This window comes from Haplochromis burtoni, unplaced genomic scaffold (assembly GCF_018398535.1).
Source record: "Haplochromis burtoni strain Fernald_Lab_line unplaced genomic scaffold, NCSU_Asbu1 Contig_195, whole genome shotgun sequence".
NCBI lineage: Eukaryota > Metazoa > Chordata > Actinopteri > Cichliformes > Cichlidae > Haplochromis > Haplochromis burtoni.
The window spans coordinates 932,105-945,787 of record NW_024582556.1 but is presented as its reverse complement, the minus strand read 5'-3'; the positions used below and the strand labels follow the sequence as shown (position 1 = coordinate 945,787).

The 13,683-nt window shown below is 42.5% G+C and overlaps 1 protein-coding gene across 3 annotated transcripts; it reads left to right on the top strand.

Annotated features, from left to right (window-relative positions):
• itgb6 (integrin, beta 6) lies at positions 1–13,590 on the top strand. 3 transcript variants are annotated; one of them, XM_042226083.1, is made up of 16 exons: positions 1–228; positions 2,358–2,427; positions 2,753–2,832; positions 3,011–3,209; positions 3,309–3,555; positions 3,688–3,853; positions 3,954–4,115; positions 4,255–4,350; positions 4,602–4,691; positions 5,893–6,027; positions 7,631–8,045; positions 8,133–8,355; positions 8,832–8,926; positions 11,062–11,178; positions 11,261–11,427; positions 13,125–13,590. In XM_042226083.1, the coding sequence occupies exons 2-16, from the start codon at positions 2,373–2,375 to the stop codon at positions 13,221–13,223; spliced, it is 2,346 nt and encodes a 781-aa protein (XP_042082017.1). In that variant the 5' UTR covers positions 1–228; positions 2,358–2,372; the 3' UTR covers positions 13,224–13,590. The 3 variants fall into 3 exon arrangements, with proteins under 3 accessions (XP_042082017.1, XP_005935313.1, XP_014193280.1); XM_005935251.3 differs by having other exon boundaries at positions 2,750–2,832; XM_014337794.2 differs by lacking the exon at positions 1–228 and having other exon boundaries at positions 2,203–2,427.
• Positions 13,591–13,683: the final 93 nt, after the last annotated feature.

Genomic DNA, 13,683 nt, shown 5'->3' with positions numbered 1-13,683 from the left:
GCGCGCACACACACATGAGCCAAGGAGCATGGGCAGCAGGGTCATCCTAGCGCCATGCTTCATAAAGGGCGCCGTTACAATAGGTTTACTGTTACTCTGCCAATTGCTGGGATACAATAGGACTGAATGTGCTGGGCTGATGCTTCTCCACTTCTCTCCATTTTTCACTTGATGTCAAGGAAGAAAGACTGAGACGGGACAGCATGTTATCAGAGGACAGCCTTGAAGGTGAGTCGGCTCACTGCAGTATTACACTTGCGTATAATGCTGAGAGAAGAGAGATAGGGGAACGAGATCTCTGAATTTGTAAATATTGATTGGCCTGATACTCATTGAGAATGCTACTTTGTGGTTTAAAGAGTCCCACTGGGTTTAAAAAGCCTGAATATCTCTGAAATGCTAGTGAAGGGCTACAGGTTTTAAAGTCATTTTGAGACATGAGACAGTGAGGTGAGGTGCAGAGGCAGTGATGCTGCAGTACACCTCTCACACAGGACAAACAGCAGGACATGACAGGCTACAAAAGTGGTGTTGGACTGCATCATGTTGAGGAATTCAGAGGAGAGGAGAGGAGTGAAGTGTGAGACAAGGGAAGAATTAAGCTGAAGGAGGCATGAATTAAATGGCAGAGGCTACTGGAAAATATGGATCACAACACAAAGAACTTGGGAGAAGAGAGCCAATGAAAGACAAAAGGAGAAGAGGCATTAAGGGGTGAGAGGGTTTGCTGTAAGAGGAGTGGAGGTGGGGTTTAACTCGGGGTGGCAGATGGGTCTCACAGATTCAGAAGGGGTGTGGTGCTGAATTGTGAGATTCCTCTAACTTAGGACATGCGGGGATATCTGCACTGCAGCTGTCAATAGTTCAACACCTACTCAGCTACACCCCTCCTCCCCTTCTATTACACACACACACACACACTGATCATATTTCATATCTTGCGATAGGCCTGGTTTTCATCGTGAGTTAATCGTCAAGCTGGAAAATTCTTGTGAGACAGTGACACTGACTCATGTTCTCTGAGTCGCTGTGTTAAATATTAACATAACTTCTGTTATAGAGCCCACAGAATAGAGTTTTGAAGGATTTATTTGCTCATGGCGTGCCCTGTCTGCACTTTATTATTCCTCTCCACACACAATTTCAGCGATCCCATTTGACTGTAGCTTAATTCTAGCCTATTACACTGTAGCAGCAGTGTAATGAGGGTATAAACAATCTCATATTTCAAATCCAGTGTGACAAGGTGCGCCGCCAGGGCCTCACAGAGAACAACAACATTTTTAAAAGCACAGAGACTTCAAGGGGATGGCCTAACAGAGAGAAAGAGAGTACATTCAAAAGCAACACTAGTTTGCTATCATTAGCTTATAACAAAATGGCATAGCTTAATATGAAGTATTAAGCCACATTTAATGCTTCATTACAACAGAATGTTGTACTTTTACTTCAGTTTCAAATTTACAAGCAATCTAGCCTTAACAAGAAAGTCACTCACACTTACATAACACAAACACGACTATTTTTTAAAGGCCATTCATTCTACAGAAACACTGTAGCTGATGCAAGGTGGAGCTAATTTTACCTACTTTATATACATACCGCTGCAGAGTTTAGACCAACGCTAAGCCAGGGTATCTACCAAAGGTCACAAAGTCAAATTGAGGAGTCAATATCATATATATATATATATATATATATATATAGATAAGATTATACTTATATCATATAATATGTATATATAATTATATATTATATATTATATATATATAAAGTAGTAGAAAAGACATTCAATTACACATTTGTCACGCCTGAATCTGTGATGTACTGTAAGATTTTACCTCCTGATATTAAAGGGGAAGTACGCATTTAGCTTGAAATAATAAGCTAATTATTTCTAGGAGAAAAATAGGCCTTTTTAATATTTTTATTTACCTATTAATTTATTTGCAATGCCGTTTATTTTTGGCTTCACGTTACTTTTAACTAAGAATTCCTATTTCCTATCTTATTCCTTACTAATACACAGACACAGACGGTGGGAACAAACCTGATTCATTAACGAACAGCTAAATAAGAAGGGGAGACATCAGCTAGCGGTTTGCTTGCGGTTTGTTTTCTCCTCGCGCCCGCCTCGCGTTCTCACCTGGACGGAAGTTGACTTAAAAAGGCAGGGCAGGTAGAGGCAGCCCCTCACCTCCTCCTCCTCCTCTATCCAGGTGGTGGAAAGCAAACTCCTCTCTTATTGTAGCCTACGTTTGGCTGAAGAGAGGAGCCATGACGCTGGATAGGCTTCACTCCTGTTAACGCGCTATGAAATAACCTGAAACATTCACCTTGTGTTTCTTATCAACCAGTAACCTCACGGACTCATGGGGCTTCTACTGCTGAGCCTGATTCTCCGGTACTGGATCAACGCCGTGGAGGGTAAGCTGAAGTCCTGGCTTTCTTTTTAAAAGCTCATTTGCAAAGTAGTAGTCACTCAAGAGCAAGTCAACAATGCTGTCTTGGCACTGAAGAGTGGTTGGGATGTTTTATTGTGAGAAGGTATTAAAATTTGAAACCAAGAATTATGTTACATTTACTACACTGGACTACACATTTACTACTACTAAGGATTAGAATAAACACACAGATTAAAATAATCATATCAATAAGTAAATAAAAAATGACACCATAAATGCAGACTTTTTCTAGTGTTGGACTCTGGTCTGTGCTGACAACCCTTACCTGTTTATGTGCTGTGCAGCAGGTTTGTGTTCAGCCGGCAGTACTGTGACTTGTGACGACTGTCTGCAACTCAGCCCCCAGTGCGCCTGGTGCACACAGGAGGTGAGCAGCTATACGAGAAGACAGTCACATTTAAAGTGAAGTGATTTTTTGCAAAATATCTTCTCGTCTTTGATTTACATGATGACGCTGATGACAAAGTAATAATCTTTATGGCCTGCTGTAAACCAGCCTGCAAACTGAGGTTGCTACTTGTCACATGTTCCCCTTTGTTTGTCAGAATTTCACAGACTGGTTTTCAGTCACACAAAGATGTGACACACTGGATGTCTTACTGGAAAAGGGATGTGCCAGGGACCTGCTGCAGTTCCCTGTTTCCAAACACCAGATCCTCCAGGATCAGCCACTTGGGAAGAAGATGGGCAGCACTAATAGCACACAGATATTCCCTCAAAAAATGTCCCTCAAGCTCCGACCTGGTATGCAGTCGGACATCTTCTGAAGTGACGATTTGTCTTCTGAAGCAGTTTTTTGAGTTCAGAGAGATAAAACGTGGCCTGATTTTGTTTCTCGCACAGGCAGTGAGGTGACCTTCCAGGTGAAGGTTCAACACAAAGAGGACTATCCTGTGGACATGTACTACCTGATGGACCTGTCAGCATCCATGATCGACGATCTGAAGATGATCAAAGACTTGGGCTCTACTTTGTCAAAAGAAATGGCGAAGCTCACGAGTAAATTTCGAATGGGCTTTGGCTCTTTTGTGGAGAAACCCTTGTTGCCCTTCATCAAGATCACAGAAGAAGAACTGGCCAACCCGTGCAGGTTTACAATAAAATAAAAATCTAAACATGAGTAGAAGTTTGTTTCTTTTTGTTTTTTTAAAATGCTCTGATCTTGTAAATCTGACACTCTTACTCTTCTAACGCTCACTTTTAATGTCTTGTTACATTACAGCCGTATAGACAACACCTGCTTACCGACGTTTGGCTACAAGCACGTCTTGTCTCTGACGAGCAACACCAGCAAGTTCAACGAGATAATCGCCGTGCAGCATATATCTGCAAACATTGACGACACGGAGTGTGGTTTCGACGCCATCATGCAAGCAGCCGTTTGTGGGGTAACATTTCCCATTTCAAGGTTCCAAAGATGCCGGCCGTTCGTTTGTGACGCCACCTCGCCAACTGTTTTTTTCAGAGCAGCTGTGTGTCTCCTGCTAGGACAAGATCGGCTGGAGGAACGACTCCATGCGTTTGCTGGTGTTTGTCAGCGATGGCAACTCACACTTCGGGATGGACAGCAGGCTGGCCGGTATTGTGATTCCCAATGACGGGCAGTGTCACCTGGATGCCAACAATGAATACTCAAAGTCCACAGTGCATGTAAAACCTGATTTTATCATTTGATTCATCTAGGATTATTATTTTTCATTATTATTTGGCTTTCTCCTCTAACAGTGTGGTAACTCATGGTAAATAATCACCTGAAACCTCTTATAAATGTAACCTTTTTTTTTTTCAGGAATATCCAACTCTTGGTCAGCTGATTGATAAGCTGGTGGACAACAACATGTTGCTGATATTTGCAGTGACAGAAGACCAGAAAGACAACTACATGGTAACAGCTCCCTAGTTTTTTTCCCTGTTAGAAGAGATCAAACTAGAGAGCTGAATAACACAAGTGTTTGTGAGGTTAGCATATTTATCTTCTGAGTTGCATTCAACTTGTTACAACTGGCCCCGTTTCTCTTCCACACTCCTTTTCGTGCTGTTCTTTTAGGGAAGATGTGTGGTGATGACCTTCCCGTATTTGTAACAGTGACATTACTGTTTATCTGTTTTTGTTGTTTTGTTTTCTGTGTCTCTTAGAACTATGCTGAGCTCATACCTGGTGCCACTGTTGGAGTCGTGGCGAAAGACTCGCGGAACATCCTGGAACTGATTGTAACAGCATACAAAGTAAATAAAAGGGCCTGATAATCAGGATGTGCTGGCAGAGTGGATGTGTGGCTTTGTGTGTGTGTGTGTGTGTGTGTGTGTGTGTGTGTGTGTGTGTGTGTGTGTGTGTGTGTGTGTGTAAAAGTCATAAGACAATTTTTTTTTTAAATCAAGTAATATTTAATGGTGCAGGCACGAAAATGTATCTATAGCAAACTGGTACGTTACTATTTTTATTTTCTCCACCCCTTTGTTATTATTTCTTTTCCTTCTTTTATTCTTTCTTCTATCACATTTTCCCCTCTACCTCCCAACACTCTGCATCAGCATGTTGGCCAGCATGTTTCTGCTTGTCCCAACCGTTTCATCTCCTCGCCCCCTCCAAATCTGATTTGCTCTAAACTTCCCCTCCCTCTCCCGCACACTGCCTCTTTTTTCTCACTCTTGGTCGTTTTCGTTCTGCCCATCTCATCCACCGTGCGTCGTTTTGTAAATCCCCCTTGGCGGCGATGACTGGTAGTTGTGCAGTCCTCTAATTACTTCATCGGTTGCGTCATTTAAACCCACATTTAGTCTCTGCCGCACTAGCAGAGTCCCTGTCATCACAGTGATTGTAGATGTGGTGCTTAACTGGAACGCAGTGCAAACAGGGGACTATTTAGTGATACTGCACAGGTGATGAGTACTTGCACTCACCTGTAATTCTGATGAGTAACAGCGAAGTCTCTTTAGATGCGTTTTATCTACTTAATCCATCCTCAGCTGGGTGTATCCCATAAGTGCTCCGGTTTTCTTCTTCCTTACCAACACTAAAGCCAGGAAGCACACAATATGCCCTCTGTTAGCAGTCAGACGGGCCGTTACAGAGTTCATTAGTCAGTCAAGCACACTATTTTCTCAAGCTGAGGTTAGCTGTCACACTTTCTTCAGGTGCTTTATACAGTGCAGCGCACCTGGGATGCTGACTCACCCCCCCAAAAAAGAATTAGACATGAGGTGTCAGGTCAGGTCAATGCAGGGTGAAAAGTATAATTCATCTGACAGCGCTGGAAATCCCACTTCATCTTGACTGAACAAAAGGAAAATCTGATTTGATTTTAGTTAACTTAGTTTTGCTTTTTTTTTTTTTTTGCTTTTTTTGAAGGAGAAACCTGATCAGTACCGAGGTGTGCTGCCCATTGTGTTCTCATATGGCTCACAATACACATAATCTGTTTTCCAGGAACTTCGCTCAGAGATTGAACTAGAGGTCCTTGGAGCCACGAAGGAGCTGCACATGTCTTTCACAACCGTTTGCCCTAATGGAACTATCCTCCCTGATCTAAAACGCTGCTCCAACATCAAACCAGGAGACACGGTGAGTTGCTGTTGTTACAAATTGCTTCATTTTTTAAAATTTTTTGAAGTGCCTTTCATTAAACTATCTCATCAGACAAGAACAGTTATTAACAATTCTAGTGAAACACCAAACATAACATAAAAAATGTAGATATTTAAGATTAAATGTGAACAAAAGTTGAAAGCTTAAAGGAAACTAAACAAAGGCATTAATTCTCACAAGGCATCAGGAGGGCATCATCCCTGGGTCCTGAAGGTAGGAGGGCCCTCTCCTCTAAAGTATACTGGAAGCTCATAATCATGGTGTTATGATGAAGTGGACATACTATAGGAGTTCCACTATGCCCATGGTTCTGTCTTGTGAATCAAAGCCTAGCTTTTATGCAGTGTACATTTTTCCTCATGAACTGAAACAAGGCTAAATCTGTTTTGAGTTTGTGGGAGCTTAGCTGAAGAAAATAGTGTTAGCGTTCATTCCCATGACATCTGACCCCGGATGTTGTCCATGGTGCTGATCAAAACGCTGGAATTATACTATTAAGAGTATCGATTATTATTGTATGCTATTTTTTTGCACTTGGAGCGTGTGTCAGAGAGAGAATGGGATGCTGTGTTTGTTCTGTTGTTGTTACGCCTGTGAAACTAAATAATGGAAGGGACAAAAGACTATTCTAACACACAGACAGTCCTAACAGCTCAAGAGTGTTAGGTCTTTCTAACTGTGTTAGGTCTTTCACTACAACAGTAAAAGCTTAATTTTAGGGTATGCAGAGAACTTTGCAAGACGTGCAGTGCTTTATAAACTTGTAAAAGTATGTAAAAAAAATCTATACACAGACTGACAGGTGAAAAATAACACAACGTGCACTCTGCCTCGTCAACATTCATGCCTTAGTTGTACCTGAAGAATTGTTTGGATTGGGTCAGATAGGAATGTGTTGTGTAAATCTGGAAAATTTTAAGTTGTTTTTTGTCAGAGACTAATGTTGATTAGAGGGAGACCTGGTGAATTTGAGGCTTTAGCACTTGTAACTGATAGATCAGACAATATTTCTGAGAGAGAAAAAAAATCAACCAGTTTGTCTGTCAAAACACAAATGCATAAAACACGCTAGGACAGGATAAGAACTTAGATTAGATAAGACTTCATCAATCCCTCGGGTGGCTTCCTCCGGGGCCATGTGCAGAGGAGGGATGGTGGATATATTGGACAAAGTTAAAGATGGAGGAACATAGGAAGATGACAGAAGATTCATGGATGTAGTGAAGGAGGACATGCAGAAGGTTGGTGTAACAGAGGGCGATGCTACAGATACGTGAAATGGAGATAGGTGATCTGCTGTGGCGACCCCTAAAGGAAGCAGCTGAAAGAAGAAGAAGAACGGAGGAACTAGTTTACTTACTTTCACCAACATCAGGGCTTAATGATCTTGTTTAGCTGGTTCAAATCCGAAGTGTTTCCTCTCTCTCTTAGCTGTGCTGTCTAAAACAGATGAAAAAGCCCCCAATTATCAATGGCGTTGCTGTGGGGATTAATAGCGCTGACTTTTCGCAGGCAGAATATTTGCAGTCTGTTCTTAGTTTGATCTTAATTTGATGCCCTCCTTGTTTTTGCTCCTCAGGTAGTGTTCAATGTGTCTGTGGAGCTTCTGGGATGCCTGTCAGGAGTTCGGCACTTTTCCCTCAGACCTGTAGGCCTTCAGGACAGTTTGGAGATAGAAGTGCAGTCCCTTTGTTCCTGTGACTGTGAGCCTCCAAAGTCAGACAGCAGCCAGTGCACTGAAGGCCAAGGGGTTTTCCAGTGCGGCGTGTGCATATGTCAGCCGGGCTTCCTGGGAGCGCAGTGCGAATGCAATGAGGAGAGCACTTTGTTGAGCAACTGCCTCGCAAACAATCAGTCTGAAATATGCAGTGGTCAGGGGCAGTGCTACTGTGGACAGTGTGTGTGTCATGCATCCAGTTTTGGGCGCATCTACGGTCCCTACTGCGAGTGTGACAATTACTCCTGTGTTCGCTTCCGTGGGGAGCTCTGTGGAGGTGAGTAACTTCATGCAAATGCTTCTGACTTATTCATGTGTTTTTGTGGAAAGCCTTTTATTATAAATGAAGCTTTCTTGTTTGTAGGCCATGGAGTGTGCGACTGCGGAGAGTGTGTTTGTGAACACGGATGGAAAGGGCAGTACTGTAACTGCAGCACCAGCATGGAGGCGTGCACATCTAAGGATGGCTCACTTTGCAGCGGCAGGGGGAAATGTGTATGTGGCCACTGTGTCTGCACTGTACCCGGAGCATCTGGGGACAAGTGTGAGAAGTGTCCAACCTGTGGAAGCTCCTGTACATCTGCAAGGTGAGAGCGCAGTCATTCCATCGCTTCTTTCGGCCGAACGAGGGTGTAATGTCGAGTATTTTGTCAGCGTCACCTCGGTGATTGGTATTTCTTTACCTCAGAGATACAAGATATCGTCTCCTTGCGCCGCGTGATCTGTCTGCTCTTTGGAGTTCAGGCATATCAGGTTCTGGTCCTGTTGTTCACATGTGTCTACACCTTCCATGTAACTTCAAAAGATACTAATGTCCCCAACACAGCATTGAGAGATTTCCTTTCTTCATTGTAAAGCAGCTGTCAGGGCCAGGACCATTTGATACTACTCTTACTGTGGAGGGGGGGAACCCGTGATAGAGAGTGAGAGAAGCCTTGGGAAAAAAGCTGATAAGTGACCACAACTGTGATTTCTCCTTTCGCCCCGTGTCAGTGATTGAAGCCTCAAGAAATGCTTGCTGCATCATCTTAACCTTTCATTTTCCTGCTCATTTCAACACTAGGACCTGTGTAGAGTGCCATCTTCAAGATCAGGATGATGCTGAGTCATGTGATCAAAGGTGCAGCGCTACTACAATTTCCATCAATACAACAGGAGGTAAAGGATTCCCTAACTTACCTGTTGTTACTTTACTTTCATTCAGCTTCTTAGTCTAACTCACTGAACTCTAACCGTAACCTAAACTAAACTTACTTACCTAATGGGGTAAATCACTAAATCACCACATACAAACCTTCCCATTTGTCTCTAGTAATGTCGCTCTACAAGGTGCAATCGATACATTTTCTAACTCTGGCTATAAAAGTCATAAAACCATATCTGCTTTAAGTTCGGCCCTTCCTTATTCAATGTTATCTTGTTGGAAAGCCCCGCAAAGGTTTTCAAGACTACTGTTATTTTTAGATCACTCCTCCACTGAGTCAAAAATGATGACCAAACAGTTTGACTTGCATTTCAGACAAAAGGACAAAGTCACAGTGAGACTAATCTGGCAAGTTGAGCAGGTGGTGTGGCTAAAAACCCCAGTCCTGCCTTTTCAGGGTGTTACATCAGAAAGAGCTAGCTGGTATTTAGGCCTTCCAGGTATTCCTGGTTCAGTAACACAAAACAATTATTCTCTCCCCCAAAGAGAAGGAGGATGTAAGCAGCCTAGTGTCCACAGTTTTCAAGATATCATTTTCAAATATTTTTTTGTGATTGTAGATGCCAGTAACAGCTTGAACTGATTTCATTTTGTTGAAAATCGGGTCAAGGTCACTCAAAATGTGAAAATCAGTAAAAACTATCACCCACAATTTTTTATGGATCATCTTCAAACTTCACAACAATATACTAGGCCTTGGGGGATATGAGTACCTAGGTTGACTAAGCATTTGACCTTGACCTTCATTGTCAGCACTGAAGGTCAAATTTCACCTTGAAAATTTTCAAGGTCAACTTCAAAGTTTCAAGAAACCACATCAAGTAATATATTAGTTGAAGGACATGCATAGGGCTGTATAAAACTTGTCTTTTTTTTTTTTTCAATATGACGCTCTACAAGGTCACAATGATGGCATAAAAAGTTTTAGTGTAGCCCTTGCCCTTCAGAGGGAGTTGCGCTCTCTGAGTGCTTTTGTTTGAGTCCTGTGACACCTTTAAATCCACAGGTCTCTCTGGCCTGATAGTACAATACACTGCAAGCGACGGTATGAAAACTGTGTGAATCCACAGCTAGAAGGACAGCCTGTTGACTGTTGAGAGAAATTGCTTTTTCACTTCTGTTTGGTTACTTTTTGCAATTCATGTTCACAAACTCGCTGTGGGGTGAACGGCAATTTGACACCTAAATCTGTATATCAGACTCTCTTGTATGATGTTCACAAGGAAGAATTTGCAAAACAGGACCTGCTTGCAACTGTCAACGAATGTTTCAAGTCTATGCATGTTAACAATCCTTAGTTACTGGTATTGATTCAAATCAATCAAATAAAGCTGGTTTTTAACTGCCACCAAGAGATACTGGATCTCATGCAGGTTTTAAGTCTATGCAGGTTAACGCCCCTTAGTGGGTAAATAGTAATTAATGAAAGAAAACCTTCAAAACATATATGACATATTTTGAAGAATGGCCAGGAGCAAAATATTTAAAATAGCTTTTTTTAAATGTGCTAAAATGTAGCAACTCCTTAAAACCAAGCAAAATATATTAAAATCAAATAACATCAAGTTTTTGCCTCCCTGTCCTGCAAGGGTTCTTATTCATGGTGGTGCTATCAACACAGAGGCCTGCTAAGTTTCAGCCAGGGTCGCTGCTTTGGAGGAATGCTGACCTCCATTGACTCGGGTGTCTCTGTGAAGTCTGCACCCCCCCTCTCTAACACAACGCCATCCATGTCCTTTTGGGCAGTGTGGAACAATGGGGAACATATTATTTACCTTGTTGTACAGGCAAAGCTATTATGGTGCCTGTGAATAGCCAAAGAACCTGGTCTTCCTTTGTAGAGGAGTTGATTTTAAAGCCGCTGTACTTGTGCAAGCTGAGAGGCATATCTGATTATCACAGAAGATTTTCAAGCTTCAGATGTGAAACACAATGGTTCGGTCCACACACACCAGATTCTAGTCTTAGATAATGAAGTCACACTGACAGCACAACAGAGCAGAGTATATCATCTGACATTCTCAGCACAATGTCAAAGGGAAGATGATAGCCTTACCTTATGGATATGTATGTTCACATTTCCTCACAGATTATGACAAGAGTCCTTCTATGTCGTGCACGTTTATGATGAAGAACGAGTGCTGGGCGTCATTTAAAGTGGTGGAAGGTGAGACGGACACCACTGCCTATGATCTGCAGATGTACGGTAAGCTTGACACCAACGTAGACGACTAAAGTGAAAGATACTCCCGGTGCAAGTCTCATCTCGCTCTCATGTCCTGTCTCAGGATGTCCAGAGCCACCCAACATCCCCATGATTCTTCTCGGGGTCTCCCTTTCTGTCGTCTGTATCGGCCTGATCCTGCTGGGTGTGTGGAAGGTGTTAGTGTCAGTCCATGACCAAAAGGAGGTGGCCAAGTTTGAGGCTGAAAGGGCAAAGGCAAACTGGCAGTCGGTAAGACCGTGGATGACTTCGCTTTTATTCTTTCTAATATCTTTTTGTTGGGCTCAGATGAATAATTAAAAAGCAAAATAATGTATTAGACATTCATTAGATATTCAAAAGGGTGGACAAAGTCTGATGGCGAAGTATCTCTCATAACTAAACTGTTCCCACTAATATTCACTGACATACATCCCGTGACTCGGTAGCTTGTAGAAACACCTTTGGCAGCAACAAATAGAGAAAAAAATTCTGTGTGACTTTATCAGTCTCTAAGATTGTTGCGGTGGAATTTTTGCCCACTGTTTTTTACAACTGTGCTTCAGGTCATTGGGGCTTGTAGGTATTCATTAATGCACAGTCACCTTTTCCACTCTCTATGTGTTTATACACGTCTCTGGGTTTAATCATTAGTTATTATTAATCTCCGGCTCTCTTCCACAGCATGTCTTTTGTCTTATCTTCCTCCCTTCACCCCAACCGGTCGCGGCAGGTTGGGGCCGCCCCTCCCTGAGCCTGGTTCTGCTGGAGGTTTCTTCCTGTTAAAAGGGAGTTTATCCTTTCCATTGTCGCCTTGCTCATAGGGTATCGTGTGATTGTTGGGGTTTTCTGTGTTGTATTGTAGGGTCTACTTTACAATATAAAGCACCTTGAGGTGACTGACTGGTGTTGTGATTTTGCACTATATAAATAAAATAGAATAGAATAGAATTGAAAAGTTACTGTAACAGCATTTCAGGCAGGTCGAGGTCTGGACTTTGGTTTCAGCCATTCTGTTGTAGATTTACTGATCTACTTGGGATCACTGGGGCGATCGTGGCTCAAGAGTTGGGCCTTGTAATCGGAAGGTTGCCGGTTCGAGCCCCGGCTTGGACAGTCTCGGTCATTGTGTCCTTGGGCAAGACACTTCACCCGTTGCCTACTGGTGGTGGTCAGAGGGCCCGGTGGCGCCAGTGTCCGGCAGCCTCGCCTCTGTCAGTGCGCCCCAGGGTGGCTGTGGCTACAATGTAGCTTGCCATCACCAGTGTGTGAATGTGTGCATGAATGGGTGGATGACTGGATATGTAAAGCGCTTTGGGGTCCTTAGGGACTAGAAAAGCGCTATATAAATACAGGCCATTTACCACTTGGGCCATCTCTCTGAAACTTTAGCTGTCAGAGAGATGGCATCACATCTGACTCTAGAACACTTTGGTATACAGAAGAGTTCATGGTGGACCCAATGACTGCAAGGTGCCCCGGTCCTGCGACTGCAAACCGAGACCAAATCATCACCCCTCCACCACATTGTTTGACAGTTGGTATGAGGTGTTTGTGCTGATATTCTGTGTTGTTGTTTTTTCCAAATGTGGTGCCGTGCATTACAGCCAAACATCTGCACTTTGGTCTCATCTGTCCACAGGACATTGTTCCAGAAACCGTGTGGTTTGTTCACATGCAACTTTGCAAACCTAAACTGTGCTGCCGTGTTCTTTTTAGAGAGAAAAAGAGGCTTCTACTGCAACCCTTCCATACTTGTTCAGTCTTTTTTTAAACTGTGCTATCATTAACTTTAACATTAAACAAGCTCACTGAGATTTCTGATTTGGGCCAAATGAGCTTCAGGCAGTTTGGAAGGTTTACAGGACTAGTGTGTTGTTGGTTTTGATCTTTCTGTGGCATCTGTAAAAATCTAAACGTCATTGTGTTCTTTCTTTGTTTTCTTTCAGGGGACCAACCCTCTGTTCAGGAGCTCAACATCTACATACAGAAATGTAACTTATAAAAATGCACAGAAAGAAAAGACTATCACAATGAATCACTACTGATGACGAACTGGATGCGTCTGAGTGCACTTAAGTGTGTGACTTTGTGTGTGTATGAGACAGAGAATAGTTTTTGTACGAATCCCTGTGTTAATTCAGAGATGTCCTAGCACAGTAGACAACACTGTGAACAGACAAACACTGCGAGATGAATTTGCTGCTGTAGAAGTGCACTGTACTGTCAAACACTGGACATTTCTATTGCATGGCCCTACATGTACTGCAACTTGCAACTTGGTAAAGGAGAAGTCTACACTACAAGTGATCTACTACTGAATGAAAATGTATAAATATACAGGTGTAAGAGATGTTTTTTTGGTAATAATGTGTCGATTGTTTTACTGTAAAACAAGGCTGAGCCTTTAATTTTAATAACTGTTGTTCTGAGGGTTTTTTTTAATGGTATGTGGCACATAATTAAAGTTGGATTTGGCATTTTTGAAATGACTCCTCTGCAATTTGG

Coding starts and splice junctions, on each gene's coding strand:
- itgb6 (XM_005935251.3), top strand. CDS start 2,373: ATGGGGCTTCTACTGCTGAGCCTGATTCTCCGGTACTGGATCAACGCC. Junction 3,854..3,953: donor TGCAAGCAGCCGTTTGTGGG/GTAACATTTCCC, acceptor GTCTCCTGCTAG/GACAAGATCGGCTGGAGGAA. Junction 11,179..11,260: donor CTATGATCTGCAGATGTACG/GTAAGCTTGACA, acceptor GTCCTGTCTCAG/GATGTCCAGAGCCACCCAAC.